Source organism: Nanorana parkeri, unplaced genomic scaffold (genome assembly GCF_000935625.1).
Source record: "Nanorana parkeri isolate BGI_ZX_2015 unplaced genomic scaffold, ASM93562v1 scaffold751, whole genome shotgun sequence".
In the NCBI taxonomy this organism is placed as follows: Eukaryota; Metazoa; Chordata; class Amphibia; order Anura; family Dicroglossidae; genus Nanorana; species Nanorana parkeri.
This window is the reverse complement of record NW_017307019.1, coordinates 670185-688312: the sequence shown is the minus strand read 5'-3', so window position 1 is coordinate 688312 and position 18128 is coordinate 670185. Positions and strand designations below refer to the sequence as shown.

The following is an 18128-nucleotide window of genomic DNA, read 5'->3' as shown; positions in this document are numbered from 1 at the left end:
CCCCCCCTCTCCCGAACTCCGGTGGCACCAGGAGAAGTGTTAAAAAACGATCGTCCTCTAAAAGCAGAGGGAGAACTTACTGTGAGGAGCTCCACACACTGCATGGCAGGCTCACAGCTACGGCCACAGTGCCGGCTCAGCAACTGCAAAGTCAGCAGCAGGGGGGCGAGGCGGACAATACATCTACATCTAGATCTCTACAGACAGCCGCTGGAGCTGCTTGTATACTAGCACCAGCACTGGAGCCACTGCATCGCTGCTTAATTTAGCGGGGGGGGGCACACGGGGGGGCAAAGCATAACACAGGGGGGCAATTGCCCCCCTGTAGTGACGCCTATGGTAGGGACAGAACTAGGGGCTCAACAGAATTTTTCCCCTAGGTACCATGCCCCTAACGTTCCCTTCCCTACAAGCATGTGCGTTCCCCCATTGCATGAGATTGCATGTTACACTATTAGGCCCCTTTTACATGAGCGTCATCAGTTCAGTCAAAAAAAAACCCAATGAAAACTGAATCAGTTTGCACATCCGTTTAGAGCTGCAACAATTATTCGATTAAGTCGATTAAAATCGACGATGGAAAACGTTGTCAACGTTTTCCATCGTTAATTCAAATTTCCCGCTCGCCGCTGCACGCCGCTCACGCCCGCTGCTTACGCCACGACCCATGTCAGTTAAGCCGTTCGCGCCTACGCTGGTATACCCGCTCACGCGACGCCGCTTACGCCACGCCCACGCTGAGGACATGCGTCTGGCGCTCTCCTCCCGGTGAGCTTCTGCTAATGTTCTGTAGTGTGCCGGTGTATTATACATTGGTTTTCTGCATTGCATTGTATTGTGCATGGTGTTCTGCATTGTATAATACTGCGACACACTGCAGAACACCAGCAGCTATAAAGGAACACCAAATCCCAGCAATAAAACATTAAACACCCTGTATAGTGTATTATTGCTGGGATTTGTTGTTCCTCTATAGCTGCTAATGTTCAGCAGTGTGCCGGTATATTATACATTGGTTTTCTGTAGAGCTGCAACAATTATTAGATTAACTCGATAAAAATCGACGATGATAAACGTTGTCAGCGTTTTCCATTGTCGATTCGTCGGCTAAAATTTAAATTTCCCACTCACTACTGCGCCGCTGTATAATGTACTATATTGCACACTACACTCTTTTTTTTACTTCCACCGCGCCAAGCTTGCTCCCGTGATGGACTACAATCTCAATAGAAACTAGTAGTCCATCACTGGAGCCTTTTTTTATATCTGATTAGTCGATTAATCAAACTTAATAATCGGCTAACTAATCGATTATGAAAATAATCGTTAGCTGCAGCCCTACATCCGTTGTCAGTTCAGTTAACATGTCCATAGTATGGTAAATTCCCATGATTCTTTGCTTTCTCCCAGCATGCATTGGGCTTGCCAGGCTGCATGGGATCGGGAGCGATGCAGATTGCATCACTTCCGGTCCCTGGGCTGTCAGTGGGGGGGGGGCTTGTAAGCACCCCTATGTGATAGCAGTCAAAGTAAAGTAAAAAAAACCCAAAAAACTGTTTTTAAAATTAAAATAAAATAAATATAATAATAAAAAAATTTTTTCAAGTCCCCCGCCATGTAAACAAGCGCCGGGTGCGCCTACGTATGAAAGCGACGAACGCGCTACACATGTTGGGAAGCGCCGCGCACGCCGGAGTGAGAGCAATAATTCTAGGGCCAGTATTTTGGGGTATCTCTAAATTGATGACCTGTGGGGGATTTTAAAAATTGACTTTTTGGGGTACTGCAATTTTTCGCCGTTTCAAGGACGCACGCAATTTGTAAACTAGGCATGTTGGGTATTGTTTTACTCGTTGTAACCTCATCTTTTATATTTCATTAAAAAAAATGGGTATTCTGTTGTGTTTTGGGGCATTTAATTAAATTTGTCACTAAATTTTGGGGTTTAATAAGGAGTTGCGCTAATATTGCGCAACATAAACATTTGCAACTACCTCCATTTTATTCTGTAGGGTCTAGGCATTCAGAAAATATATAATGTTGGGGGGTTTTAAGTCATTTTCAGGCCTAAAATGGGGAATATCACATGGGTGCCAAAAATGAAGAAAAAAAAAAGGCCTCAGTCATGAAGGGGTTAATGCCACCACAACACACCTAGCCATTGCATAACCTATGACCACACATTCTGGTGCAATGTGTTTTTAAAAAAGCTCATTAACTGCTTTTAGTACTGGTGCCTTGCAGTGCACATGTGTTCTCCTATTGCAGAGATGTGAATAGAGCCAAAAGCAGAACTAAAGACAACTTTTTGTTATAATTGTGGATAGAGTGAAGAAGGGTTAGATCCCCTGTCAGATTTCTATTGCTGTGTCCCCCATTAGGAAGATTCACCCTCTCTATTTGTCCTGGTGAATGTTATCACTGAAATGGAAAGTAAAAGAAATTCACAAATTCACCGGAACAGGAATAGATGGGAAAATCTTCCAATGCGGACACCAATTCTGGTGACTCTGCTGACCACCAGGGATTTTCCTCTGTTTAAAGGGATATCCTCACTTACTGATGTGGTTTCTGACAGGAAGTGAAGGGAAATCTCCCCCATGGGACACAGATGGCAAAAAAAACTGCTGGTGCCTCTGTTGCAGACATCCCAACTCTCCCGGACGCTCCGGGAGTCTCCCGCTATTGGATAGCGGCTCCCGGCCGCCCGGGAGAGAAACACTTCCTCCCGGAAAGGTTCATCTGCTCGATCGAGCAGATAAACCTTTCCCTGCGATTGTTTTTTTTTTTCTTTTCTGACATCGGGAGCCGCGGCCCGACCGTCAGTCAGAAAAGAAACAAAAAGGCATACGAACCCATAGCTAGATTCCTATTGGCTATTGCACTTTGCAATAGCCAATAGCAAACTAGGTAATGTACCCGCCCACTGCTGCTGTCAATCAGCAGAGGGGGACCTGAATTTTTCGATCAGGTCCTCTTCTGGTGATTGAAAGCAGCAGAGGGCGGGTGCAATAGCTAGTTTGCTATTGGCTATTGCAAAGAGCAATAGCCAATAGGAATCTAGCTATGCATTCTTATGCCTTTTTTTTATATTCTGACGACTGCAACTGTCAGAATACTAAAAACTAAATCAGAAAAAAAACCTGTAGATAGCAAAGAAGCTATTGCTTCCTGTGCTATCTGCCATCATTTCAGGGGGGTGCTCTCTCCCAGCCCCCCTAACCCCCCTCCGCGGATGGGGGGGGGCGTAGAGGGCACCTCCCTGAAATGAGAAGGACACCTCCCTGAAATGGCTTTTTTTTCAGGTTGGGATCCCTGCTGTTGTTTATTTACATTCCACGCTGAAAATCCTCTATTCTTATTTCCCATCAAAACAGGAAGAGAGGGAAATCTTGGAATGGGGATACTTAGGCTTCATTTACACTGTCCACTGACATTTTTATGCAGAGATCTGTCGGCAGAATCTATCAGGCTGGATGCCTCATGCACACGGGGGTAACACGGGCCGTACACGTCTGTGCGGCATGCACACCTGTAACAGGCTGATCCCGGGAGGGACAGGTGCTGCGTGTGAATGCGCACAGCAGCAGCCTGTTCTTCCCTATGGGAGGACGCAGCCATATGCTGTCACCCGCACACCCAAACTGCACATCCGTGCGGGTCCGGTTGTCCGTACTTGGACGCAGACAGGATGCATGTTTGGGTGTGCGGATGACAGCTTACAGCTGCGTCCTCCCATAGAGAATATCAGGCTGCTGCACGCATTCACACGCAGCACCTGTCCCTTCCGGGATCGGCCCGTTATGGGCGTACAACGCCGCAGGGACATGTACGGTCTGTGTTAGCCCCGTGTGGATTAGGCTTTATGTTTCTAGATGCTTAAGATGTCGCACATTTGCACGCATATGCTTTTGGATGCATCTGTACTTTATCCATAGATACAGGCCATTGATGTAGCCAATGAGATTTCAGCAAATAAATGTGCCTTGCATTTACATGCGTTTTGGTACATTTGGAAGTTGGAGTCAATTCTGGGTTGCACGTGACTGCAGATAAAAGTGAAGTGAATAGATCCATTTGAAATCATTAGATGCATATATATGCCTTTAGAAAACCATTTTAAATGCATATAAACACATCCAATCCCACCTAATGTGAATGTAGCTTTATTCCTGTAATAAATGTCTTAAAGGGGATTTCCTGCACATTGGAAAACTGTGCTCTCGTTTCCTGTTGATTCTACAGGACAGGAAGTGAAATCTCCCTAATGAAAAAGAGTTTCCCCTAGGGTCCATTCACACCATATCTGGATCATCTCCAGACCAGACTGTTTCCAGACCCAAAATGCATCCCAATGTATCCCTATGCTATTTCTGGCCTCTGTTCCAGACCAGAAATACTGCTTGTCCTATTTTGGGTGGTCTGGAATGCACTGGAACGTACCTGTAAGACTATTTTAAGCAAACTAAAAAAAAATATAGATAAATAAAAGAATTCCAAACGCTGCAAAATCACAGTAAAAACGCAATGCGTTCCTGATCTGGTCTAGAAAATGGTGTGAACCTGCTCTTAATCCAGCCCTGGACAGAACACTGCTCCTAGTCATCCCTACATTTCTCATTGCACTCATCTGACATTAAAACATCTCACAAGAACTCTTTGTGCAAGTGTAAAGAACTCGGGGCATTACAATTAAAGCGCACAGGGCTGACCAGGCGTGTGTTCTATACCAGTGGCATGGGTCAGCCCTCAGATTATAGCCTAGATTGCCAGTTATTTTATATCCAATCAAAGCTGCACTGGCCAATACACCTGAGGACAGGGCGGCTGCCTTGGAAGCTCCGCCCAGTCCCAGCACCACCTCCCCTAATGTGGGTGCTTACTCTGTAACCTCAGGACTTGGAGTTGGTGATTGCCTTCTGGTGGTGGGCTTAGATGGTTGGAGAAGAGGATGAGGAATGGGTTTGGTGCTGCAGTCATCCTATGTGTAGGAATGAGATGTCTTCTTGCCCTGCGAGTGTATACAAACAGCTGGGCTGTGCAGGTTGATGGGGGCCCCGAGGAGGTGGAGAAGATTGCCGGGAAGTTAGGCTTTATCAGCCTAGGACAGGTGATCACACTCAGGATGGCTATTGCCAGCCACTTCAACTCATTTGTAATCCTTTTCTGTTGTACCACAGCTAGGGATTACATAATTGCAGGGTTGGCTCTGGTTATAGTGGGCAGTGCAGACAGTTCACATTTCATTTAATAAATAAGGACCATGCTGTGTAACTGCTAAGACCAGTGTTTTCAAGCTATCTGATTTCAAGAGACAGACCCAGATTTTGAAGATGTTGTCCCTGGAATGGTTATTGAAAGGTTTCTAAACCCTCAGCGTGTTTTTGCATATACAGTATCTACTGCTAGCAAGCAGTAGATATATGCAACAACTTAAAAAAAGGAAAAAAAAACCTTTTTGAAACAGGTTTAAAATTACCTGTGTCTTCGCCGCGCGCTCCCGTCCGAACATCTGAAAATGTATCGGGCGGGCGCATGTGCAGTTCAGATGGTCGGCTGGGAGACGAGGAGAGACACAAGGTAAGTATATGGAGCAGCGTACACCCCCCACAGATCCCGTGGGACATGAAGTGCCAGCTAGCACAGAGGAGTCAGCGCTGGAGGGACAGCTGAAAATGACAGTAAGCAAGAAGATGATCGGATTAAGATAATTTAAGGTAAGTCCCTACACTAACATTGGGGAGGGGGAAGAAATCCTTTGTCACTTTAACTCTATATTTTGTCTGTCAGAAAGTATTGCTTTGAATAGAAAAAGCTTACAAAAATCTAACATGTTACTCTTCAAATTTGTCTTTTCAGTCACTTTTTTTAGAATGGGAATCCTAAAGTGTAGCACAAACCAAAAATCTCTTGTCTTTTTAGTAATGGCCAGCTCTTTGGTGCAATACATGTTACCTACAATTTGTATCAGTTAAAGCGGAACTGTGGTCCAACTATAATGTCTCTTATGTAATGTAGGCTGCCCATACCAGTTAGACCGGGCTCTCTGTTTTTCGAAGTATACTCTGAAACATTTTGTAAATACCTGTTGATCCTGATAGTAGAATCATGGTACAGGAACTTCCTTTGATAAAGTGACAACAGTCTTCCCTTTGCAGTAAAATCTCTGCAGTGTTGTCACCCTTGCTGCATGGATGTTGGCACCTTGATGGCCCCATCAGTGAATGGCAACACCTAACTCTGTCTACAGTCTTTAGAATTGACAGCACATTGCTTTAATTGTATGAACTCATGTAAATGCTCTGCTTGAGGGTACGTTCACACCAAATGCAGTGTGTTCCAGTCCGATTCTGGCCGGAACACACTGCCTGCGGCCGGCTCATTTTTTGGTGTTTTGGGGGGGGGTGTGTGGTGGGCTCTTAAAGTGAATGGCACCGTAGCCACGCCCTCCGGCCGCAATGCGATCGTCCGCACGGGATCGCAAGGCACATTGTGCCTGCAGTGCGGTCCGATCAAAATGCTGCAAGCACTATTTTGATGGGACCGGACTGCAGGCACAATACGCATTGCGATCAGGTGCGGACGACCGCATTGCGGCCAGAGGCCGTGGCTACGGTGCCATTCACTTTAATGGCCCGCCACGCCCCCTCCTGCCCCACCAAAAAGTGAACCGGCCGCAATGCGATGCAGTGCGTTCCGGCCAGAATCGGACCGGAACGCACTGCATCTGGTGTGAACGTACCCTAATACTTTCCACCCCCTTCAGTGCTGTCTAGCCAGGGTGCAGGTGATATATAGCTTATCAGCAGCATTTACAATTAAAAAATAGGGGAAACTACTTTTAAGGCCTTGTTCACACCAAGCGCGGAGCAGGTGCAGAGCAGATCAGTTGCAGACCGGATCAAAACTGCGTCCAATGTATTAAATGGTATTTTTTGCTCCAGTTCACATCGCAGCGTGCAGGTCCAGAGCAGGTGAAAAAACTGCAGCAGGCCCTATTTTACCTGCTCTGGATCTGCAAACGCATCAAAAATGCATCAAAAACGCATGCAAATGCCTTGAACGCACTGAAAGCCCATTTTAAACTTCAAGATGCGTCAAAAACGCATCTAAAAGACTAGCGTGCGTGTGCAGAAACCTGACCGGATCTGCTCTGCATTTGGTGTGAACAAGGCCTAAGACATTTAACTTGAAATGTCTGCCTATCACTGTGAAAGGAAAAAGCTAAAGGCATGCTGATTCACACCATGTGCATTGGACCTGTGCTGGTTGTTTCCTGCGCAGCCCCTACACAAGAAAAGGCAATTTGCCATGTCACGAATGGTGTGCATTCACAACACCGAGTTGCAGTAGGAACGCGGTGGTGTGCACTGAAAAAACTTAAGTCATGCCTTACTTTTTTTTCAACGCAGTGGAATGCCATGTGGAATGTGGCACGTGGAATGAAATAACATTTCAATAAAGTTCTAACAAAAAAAGTACATAGGGCGATGCGCTGGGATCAGCGCTTTGGCCAGGAATGGATTTACTCTCTCTGCTGCCCCAATTCCAGGTTCCTCAATGCGCCCCCCCTGTATGCAGGCTGCATACAAGTGATCTCGGCAACATCACCAAGATCACTTGTACAAAACAAGCAGCAGCTTCCCCGCTGTACTTCTAGCTCTTTTCTTTCAGCAGTTTTTGATTGCAGCAGCTTGCAGAGTGAGTTTTCTACTAATATTGCAAAACATTGGCGGTACTGTGTGATGAGGACACTAACTTGTTGCTACAACTTTTTGCATCAGTTCGGGAAGCAAAGATTTCCTTTTTTTTTTTTTTTGGAAGACTGCCAATATCTGGCTGCAGACATTATGGTGGAATGGACTTTAGCATCACTTGGCTAATCTACTATACAGTTACAAAGTCCGCCTTTGTTCAAAGAAGAATTCTGATGGCAGAGCAGTTCAATTTTGACCTAGGTTTTGAAACTGATACAGTTGCTAGTGGATCGATACCAGATACTCAGAATCATTTGTTTTCTCTGTCCACAATGCTTTAGGCTGGCTTCAGACCACTGCCATGGATTACTGCACACATTAAAATGCGTTGCATTAAGGCAGCCAATTCATTTTGAATTGGCTGCCATGTACTTTACACCAGAGCTGACCCTTTTTGACATGTTATCATGCGTTATGGCATGTTTCAATGCAGGTGCGTTGGGGAGCCTAAACAGCACCCTGAAAAATGTTTGCTTGCAATCCCTCTCCCCAAGAAATCAATGTACTTACTGTGTCTTAAAGAGATCCTGTCAACAGACCAATTATTTTAACAAAAATATTCCCGTGAGATTATATGTGCATGTACTGTATTTTATCCATTGTGCAGACATCCAGAAGCATTGAGAGTGCTGCTCCCATCTTGGATGTGATGTAAACAGCCCCAGAAGATACAAGTGACACTCTATAGGGTTCCCCTTCGCCCTTCTTCACTACCTAAACAGGTCATGAAGAGAGTAGGGTGGGGGAGCTACAGCTTGCGGTATACTGAGACGCCGCAGCTGAAGCGGATCCCGACAATTATGTCTGGATCCGCCCAGCTGCGTGAGTGACAGCTGGCTCTGCCTATCTAGAGGCAGAGCCAGCTGTACTCGCCCCCTCCTTCATGAAGAGAGTAGGGTGGGTGAGCTACAGCTTGCGGTATACTGATACGCCGCAGCTGAAGCGGATCCCGACAATTATGTCTGGATCCGCCCAGCTGCGTGAGTGACAGCTGGCTCTGCCTATCTAGAGGCAGAGCCAGCTGTACTCGCCCCCTCCCCCGTCCGTTCCGCCAGTCAGCGCTGGAGGATCGGAGTGGGGAGGGGGGAATCCAGCCCCTCCCCTGTCACGGCAGAAAGCCGTGACAGGATCGAGAAGTGAGCGAACGCCGGTATGTGTTCGGTCAGTTCCTGATCTACTGAGCCGACCTGTGACAGTCTCATTGTCACAGGTCGGCTAGAACTATGAGGTGAGTGAAAAGCACTCACCTCATAGTTCTCCTTTAATTTGACATCCTAGCTACCGCTCAACTTCTCAACCTAACCTCCTCTTTTGATCTAGGACAATGGACACGCACTCCTACTCACTCTGATGGCAACAACCCTTGACCTTGTACTCAATGGCCTATGCACTCCTTTACAATCTTTCCAACACCTCTTTTCCTCTTTGGACACAACCTTATCAGTTTCAGACTCTCTCTTTCTTCATCCCTCCAACAACAAACCTATTTTTAGAAACTTTCGCCACTTTAACCCTTCTCTTCTATATTCTGCTACTGACTATATCTGCAACAAAATCTCACTACTGTCCTTCCCTGGCTGGCCACTTCTATCTACAACAGCTTGTTCTCATTTTCCCTGAAGACCCTTTCTACCCTCACTACACACAAAATTCAGTCCCCCAACTGTTACAACGCTGGAAACTAAAAGGGGAGGGGGGAATCCCTGCAGATAATGGAGATTGACAGTCACTGCTCTCTGCAGGGAGAGGATTGGGAAGTTCAGGAATAGCAGCATGTGTTTGCTGACTTCCCGATCAATAGAGCCGACCTGTGACAGCTTCAGTGTCACAGGTCGGCTTGAATTTTGGGGATGAGTGTTTTTCACTCACTGCATAATTCTCCTTAAATTTAAATGCTTACAAAAAACAACCTAAATTGGTCTGTTTGCCTGCAAATGCTTTTTCTTTTTTTTTAATTGACAAATCATTTCTTTTATTCCCAAAAAGCAATTATTGCTCTGTACAGAATATGCACAATACTTTTGTGAACGTATACAATATTTCGATAGACAGGTTTGCTTTTTTTTTAAAATGCAGTTTACTTCCTTGTAATCTGGACCAGGGGAAGAAAATAGCTGCTTCCATATGAGCCTTCACACGGAGGAATTTTGCTTTGTGACAGATTCCCTTTAAACACACTTAGAATTTTTGGCCTACTTTGCCAGTGACTGTTACATTTGCACCTTCTAAAGCCAGCTGCAATTCAATTATATGGATAATATTTTTATAATATGAGCAGGACCCGCAGTGAGGAGGTGAGTGTCAAGTGCTGCCTGACAGTTTCTAAGCAAGGCTCAAAACTTATTGAGTTTGCAAAGTGTTTACAGTTGAGCTATCTTTTATAGCTTGTGTATTGAGTTTGAAATAACTTGATAGCCTGTGATTGTGGCACCATGACTTATTGGCTAGAACATTTCCTATTGGATGAATACTTTTTAATTGCCTTTTTAAATTACCGGTAATTATAAGTGTGATCCCACGTCAATCACTTTTTTCATTTATGTTTGAAGTTTTTATAAACTCTAAGCCTCCATTCACACCTATATTTTAGCTGCGATTAGGGATTCCTTCGTCAGGAGCTTGCAATTTCCTGCAGCAGGAATCGCTAATCTACAAGTTGCCACTGTCACCCATTTGAAAGCAGCAGAATGCTGACACACACTGCATGTGATACGATTACATGCAGTTAGGAATCAATCATATACCTGGAAGAAACGATGGTGATTAATGTTTGTTGTGGAGATGGAAGACTGGGTAGGTCTTCGTAGTTTACCAAAACAAAGCAAGGAATGGCTGACAACACTTAGTACAAAAATGCTGGGTGTTGTCATCCCGCAACAGGACTTGGGAGCCAAGTGAATTGCTGGCAGATCAACAGGTATTTTTTTTGTAGTTGCAGGGTCTTCTTAAAGGGACGTGGTATGGAAATGTGTAAAATGTATATGTATTGTAAACATGTACTGCATATGTTGTGGTTTTTTGGGGGGGTGATTTTGTCCTGACATACACTTCAAGTCCCGTATGGTGTATCCTGTATTCAGGTTATCCTTGGCAGTGATTTATACCATTTGCAGCATCGTGGAGTGCTAAGAAAATCTTTAACCCCTCACCGGAGCAGGCACATAAGACTGAAAAAGGAACCTAAGGTAACTTGTAGATTAAAGCAGAACTCTAGTATGGTGCAATCTATATTTCTATACTACCCCTTCCGTTTTCTAACATTTATTTGAAGTTTTCTACATTTAACATTGAAAGAAAAAGAGGTCATATCTTTGGTCTTTTCATCTTGCTTTGCACTGGCTCATAGGAGGAGTCGGCACATCCCTGCAGTGACGCCCACTTAACAGTGATAGGCATAATGTCTGCAAAATGTCAATCTAAACTAATACACATGTCCTTCCCTAAATGTGAACTGCAGAAGACCCTAAGCCTGATCCTGTGGGTTACACGTGTTTGCAGTCCAGTTTACACTGCATAGCATAATACATTAGTCTGAGCTCCCCTTCCATACTACACTATGGATAATACTAGTAAAATAAGGAACACAGCAAGTCCTTTCTGCGAACCAAGAAATACCAGTGCAATCACACCTATCAAGCCAACTTACAGTATATTGTTAACTGCTGTTCCTTATTCCTAGGACTGAATGTGCACATGGGACAGGGTGTGCTGTAACTCCTTCCAGATAAAATTGGCTCTATGGAAGTTGTTTTCACCCCATAGGACACAGCAGCTGTGACGGACACTTCTTGAAGCCCAAGGGGGGTGTCAGAGACCGTCTAAAGATGGCCATACTCCTATAGATTATCTGCAGATTTTCTGTGGTCACATTGAAAATGTGCAACAGATTCCTTTTACGCTAAAATGTGTGGATGGAGGAACCTCCTCCTGGACCAAGCTTCAGTATCTTGCTAGTCAGCCCCGCTGGCTCTCAAAACACATGAACAATGCCTGCATCCAATCAGATTGTTCAGCTTAGTAAGCTGGTGTCTACTTGCAGGTAAACTTCCATTCCAACAGTGTTGCTACTTTAAATCGCCTCGCTGTAGATCAGAAAAGTCTTAGATATACTGTTGAAATTACATGAATCACTTCTCCAGGAGTCTCAGGATAACATTCATCTAACATTCATTCAGCGCAACAAGTTTATTAAAAATTGAAAATGAAAGCCATTAAAATCGCTCACACAGTATAAGTGCTGTTCCAGCACTAAGGTATGTCAGCTCAATCTCTCTCCGGCTGTGATACTCCACACATCTAGCTCTGTGTGTGCGAGCTCCCGCCCACCACTGCATGATGACTTCACAGTGTCGGAGCCCCTCCCAACGCACGTAGTCACAGATGGACTTCTTCAGGAGCAGTAACAGTGCTGTCACAAAGCATTGATCATTTGCATACAATGTTGCGCAGATACATTAACCCCTTATTTTCCAGACAGTACTGCAACAGTTGTATAAATAAATACAATTCTGGAAATAAAACTTGCAGTACAAATATGTACATTATTGGCACAACAGCAGTGTTAAAAAAAAACCCATAGCAAGTTTTACCAGGCATACTTATAAACAATATATGGTAACATTATTAAATAAAAAAAACCCTTGGCAAGTTTTTTTTTGGCTTTCTTTTTAAAGGGGAACCCCCAAATACCAATATAATGCATGATTGGGTTTGGATTATTCCTTCTCATTTAACCCTTTTGGTGCCCCCGGAAGTAGACTTTCACAGGCTGTCAGATTTGCACCTCCACAAACCCCTTCCCTACCGCTCCGGCTATGTATCACGGGCTACACTGCCGGGGAGCAGCATGGCAGGAGTGGGTTGCTAACAACCGGGAAAACCTGACATGGATGACCTGTTGTTTTATGCAGACAGGAAGGGAGGGCAAATCTCTCCAAAGGAGAAGACGTGCTCACTTCATGGCCATAAAATACTTGAAGGGCCTTCTCCAGGATGTGTGCCAATTTTCCTCCTACATTCCTTATCTAACCTTTTTTAGAAATTATTTTTATCTTTATACATTTTCCTTCCATTCTCTCTAAGCTATGTTTTTTTAATCAGTTCATTTTTTTATGTATGTTATGTATCTGATTCTGCATATAAGTTTGCTCTTTGTTCATATTCTCCAAGCTCCTGTCTCCATTAAGCTGATTTACAATCTCTACTATCCATATGAGCCTTTTAGACCACCTCATCAATGTGATAAGTGTTTGCAGTCCCACTCAGAAGCAGTATGAGAAGCCTGCTGAATCTGGCTAAATTAGATTATATAAAACCTAGATTAAAGGGAAACTGAATAGCTGTTTACTGGCAATTTTTTGCAGGTGCAGTGGCTTGAGCAACAGACTCTGAAGAAAAGGACTAAAAGACACAGTGTGGTGCCTACGGATCCCTTGTTCCATAAGCAGTGGTACATGGTAGGAAGCTGTTGGCAGCAAAATTATAGATAATTGATCGCCTAATAACTGTATCAGAATAAAGAATGTAAAGTCCTTATTAAACAAAGTCCTTCAATGAAGGCAAGTTTAAAGTAAATCTGTCACAAATTTTTAAATGAATACCTGGAAATGGAAAGAGAGTGCTGGTTATTAAGACTGGCTAAGACCCGTGTGATTTTATTATTTTGGTGTTTATCACCCAATAGTGGTTAAGTGATGTGCATATATGTAATCTGGCTAATGGATAGGCAGCGATCACTGGCCTAAGGGTCTCCATATTGTCCTTCGCTTAAAAGCGAACACAGTAGATGTAGAGATTGAAGCACCAATTTAAAATAATACAGATACAACTTCATTCCAGTAGGGTCGGGGGACAGTTGATTAGAATAGCCAACGTGTTTCGGGGGTCCCAAACGCCTCCCCCCCCCTTCACCAGGGCTTGAAATTTGTATTGAGCCATGATGGAAGTACTTCAGGCTTGTCAGCACCTGGTTTGGCACCCCATACAACAGCTCAATACAAATTTCAGGCTGCAAGGATTGTAGTCAACATATATAATATTTCGCTCATCAAGCCCTGATGAAGGGGGTGTGTTTTGGACCCCCAAAACACATTCGCTATTCTACTCTCTTGTCCCCTGACCCTAGTGGAATAAAGTTGTATCTGGACTATTTAAGTTGGTGTGGCGTTTCAATTCTTACATCTACTATATTCACTTTTAAAGGAGAACTATGGGGTCAGGGTTTCTCCCCATAGTTCTAAGGGTAACGGGAGGACACAAACTAGCGTCCTCCCGTCACCCTAAGCTCAGCTCGCGGTATACTGAGACGCCACAGCTGAAACGGATCCCGACAATCATGTCTGGATCCGCCCGGCTCCGTGAGTGACAGCTGGCTCTGCCTATATAGAGGCAGAGCCAGCTGTACCCGCCCCCTCTCCCGTCCGTTCCGCCAGTCAGCGCTGGAGGATCGGAGGGGGGAATCCAGTCCCTCCCCTGTCACGGTTCTCTGCCATGACAGGATCGAGAAGTGAGCGAACGCCGGTATGTGTTCGCTCACTTCCCGATCTACTAAGCCGAACTGTGACAGTTTCATTGTCACAGGTTGGCTAGAACTATGAGGATGAGAGAAAATCACTCGCCTCTGATACTTCACTGAAGGTTTACTGCTACTTTAATCAAACACAGTGCCAATAAAGGAAAACAATGTCTGTAAACATACAGGTAGATGTGCTTCTTGTTAAACCGTACTGGTAAAAATATGGGGGCTGCCATGCATATATATTTCTAAAAGGATTGTCTAGCTGACTTTTGGCTTCATTCAAACGGCACAATTTGGGATTCCTGTGGCAGGAATCCCAAATGTCCCATTTAGATGCAGCTGCTGTACCTGTTGAAGTTAATGACTGGGTGACGGCAGATAGATGCCAGGGATAAAGATCTATTCCAAAACATGTAATCGTATCGTATACGATTACATGCGGACTGCCGCTTACCGCTGTCATCAAGTTATTAACTTGGAACGGGTACAGCGGCAGGATCTAAATGGGACAGTGTAATCGCCCAGTGTAAATGAAGCTTAAAGTATAGTATACATGGGACTAATTTCAGCCGATTCCTAATGAACTAGCCAAATTTGCACAGTGGGTGCCGCTATCGGCACCCTTCTGCCTGGAATCCCTTAATCAGCTGATCAAAGGAGCGGGTGGAAAATTTTGCTGCCAATCACCTGGTAACTCATTTCAGGTATTCTTTTTTTTTTCCCCCTCACTATTGCAAATAAACCAAAGTATAAAGGATCATATATGTATGCAGCTGGCTTTCAGTGGTAATGGTTTCAATGGCAATGTGTCTGAAATGAAACGGTCTGTTTTTATAATTGTGGGCAACTTGGATGCCTTGCTTCCCCCCTCTATTCCTTATGAATACAGTGTCATTAGTTTACATCTTTCTTTTAGTATGAAATAGTGTTTTGGATCTGATTTACAGAACAATGACATTAGTCCAGACTTGAATGTGATAACTGCATGGCGTCATGGCTTCTCAGGACAAGGTGTGGTGGTGACTATTATATATATATATTATTTTATAGTAATATAAAGTATATATTATAGAATAATGATAAAGATTAGCATTGGGAGTCCAGATCTCATATTTATGACCAGAGAGAACAGCACACATCCTTGTTTGGTCTAGAACAGTATTTCTCAAAATTTTTGAGTCCTGCCACACTTAAACTACGCAGGATTTCTGGCACTGCTTCCATGTGTCCTGCAGGTGCTCCTTGCCTGCACATTCTGAGGCCCTGGTCCTACCTGCATTAGTCGGACACCAACAAGTCACCCGACTGAATCTTGGCAACCAATAACGTCATCCATTGCTATGGAAGATGTCGGCAGCCATAGTTTTAAACTGTGCAGTCTGTAATAACTTATTTTTTTGGTTCCATTTCGTCATAGCACACTATTTGAGAATCACTGGTGCAGAAACAATAATTATGAAATCACTACTTGACGCACCTAGTCCTACTGATGGCTAAATAATTCCATATCTGTTTTAATGACTTTACTTATTCCAGAATATGCAACATCTCCCTCATAAACATAAGACATACATTCATGTTAGCCTGTTTTTTGTTTTTGTTTTATCTCCATAACAAGCTGAAATGGCAAATAAATAGGGCATATCATCAATGGCATTGGTGAAAAGGCCTATTGTGTGGTGAACATACAAATTTTGTTCAGGTAAAGCTTTGTCAGGCAGAAATATGATTTTATTGTGTCTGTCTTAACCCTAATTACATGTATTTTCTTCAGGATAGCAAGGCAAGCTTTGATTTCAACAATAATGACCCTGATCCACAGCCACGATATACTTCATCTAATGAGAATAGGTGAGCACTATATTTATTTTTCATGAGTTTGTTAACAATATCAAAAACAAAGAGATTACACAGCAACAAAAAGGAAGTAGGGGGTAAAGAAAGCAGACACCCATGCTATAATGTGGTGGTCTTCTAGTATCAATATAAGAGGCATACAATCTGTACCACAAAACATAGATTATAGTGAATCTTATTATGATGGGGAGTCAGCTATAGTGTGGGGGAAGGAGGTCCACAGTCTCCAAACCTTGTCAAAGAGAGCAGGTTGGGGGGGGGGGCGTGGCTTGGCAATGGCGGAGTGAGGAAGCACATTGCCTGAGCTCTGCTATCTCCGGGGATATTCAGAAGATCACGGCATCTTTCGACCCAATTTTCGATGTCACAGAAGAGGAAATCCAGGTCTAATAACAGTCGGCGCTCCCTGACATCATTACAGCGGTACCTTTCCAGCCAAGCGCCATCGACCCGCATTGGGGGGGGGGCTTCCACTCTGTCCAGGGGGGTGGTGGCCTCTGAGCTGGGGAGTCTGGGCGTGGAAAACGGGGGTGACCAGGTGCCTGACCGTGGCTGACCCCTGGTGTCCAGGCATGCATAGAAGGTGATGCATTAGGGACCAACCACGCCGGGAGTGCTAGGGTTCATTGGCGGGTGGATCAAGGGAGCGGGCGTCCCACGGGGGCTCGCGGATGGAATGGGGGTTCATACTTGCGAGGTCTTTGTAACTAGTTGTCGCCAGTTATCAAAGTCTCCTTGAGTGACCAGTGGCACGGCGTCGACAGGCTCTGCATTGTGATATCCGTCCGGTCCCGATTCGGCAGGACAGGGCTCTCCTAAACTGTCTCAGAGTTAGGGTTCACTAGAGGTGGGCGTAGGGTGGGATACCCTAGGTCTGTTCCACGATGTGCTTCGTTGGCGCCTGCGTTGAGGAAGAGGCCGATGCTCCGCGTCCAGGTCCAGGCATCTCCACAGGTGTCACTCCCAGGAATGAAAAGAGGTCAGCCAACTGGGCCGGATGTCGCAGGATGAAGGAACGGCCATTTCGGCGCACAGTCAAGCTAAAGGGGTACCCCCAAGTGTAGAGGCATCCAGCCCGTCTGATTTCGGCAAGGAGGGGTTGTAGTAGCCGCCGCATGTGTAGCGTGCGGCGGGACAAGTCTGGTAGTAGAGTTATGTCGGCCCCATCAAAGGGGACTGGGCCCTTCTGCCACGCTTTGCGCATCACGGTTTCCTTTACCTCGAAAAAATGGATGCGGCATAATACGTCCCTAGGCCGGGGGTCACCGTCTGTCCTGGGGCCTCCCACGCGGTGGACTCGGTCAATCTCCAGGGCGGAATCTGGTGCCCTGTCCAGTACGGTGTTGAGGATGGCCATCACTGTGGGACGAAGGTCCGCCGCACCCGTGGCCTCCATCTCTTGCTTGTACGAGGCACTACCTTCCTTCCCGCACTCCGCTCCTGTCCTCCCCTTCCCACATTCCCCTGCTCACCGGACAGTCCTCGTGTCTTGCTGAGATGTCTTGCCTGCGGGTCTTATCCTTGAACGCTAAAGGCCTCAATTTACCGGAAAAATGAACCATGCTCCTCCGGGATCTTCACCGTCAGGGCGTTGACGCAGCGTTCATTCAAGAAACCCACTTTCGAGTAGATCAAATTCCCCGCCTGAGCGACCACCGTTACCCTACGGTTTACCACAATGGCTCGTCTGACAAACGCTCTAGAGGAGTCAGCATCATACTGTCCCGCTCACTCCACTGGACCTTGACTGACCAATATGCTGGGGAAGAGGGCCGGGTACTGTTCGTAAAGGGGACAATTGGGACCCAGATGGTCACCTTCGCAAATTTATACCTGCCCAACCATGACTAAATCTCCTTTCTGATACGTAGCCTGGACCTTTTGGCAGACTTCCGGGTAGGTCTCCTGGTGTTAGGGGGAGACTTTAATTTTGTGCTAGACCCAAATTTAGACTCCTCCGCGTCCTCCTCCCACCTCTCTTTCGCTAAGTTGAACCG

General features: G+C 45.3%; 1 protein-coding gene across 1 annotated transcript in view; it reads left to right on the top strand.

Annotated features, from left to right (window-relative positions):
* The first annotated feature begins 4993 nt into the window (after window positions 1-4993).
* PCSK4 (proprotein convertase subtilisin/kexin type 4) overlaps window positions 4994-18128 on the top strand; it is a 43591-nt gene continuing 30456 nt past the window's right edge. Inside the window, exons 1-5 of the mRNA XM_018564443.1 lie at window positions 4994-5110; window positions 10838-10942; window positions 13121-13213; window positions 15222-15299; window positions 16049-16125. Coding sequence (XP_018419945.1) covers window positions 4994-5110; window positions 10838-10942; window positions 13121-13213; window positions 15222-15299; window positions 16049-16125 — 470 coding nt within the window. The remainder of the gene's footprint in view (window positions 5111-10837; window positions 10943-13120; window positions 13214-15221; window positions 15300-16048; window positions 16126-18128) is intronic.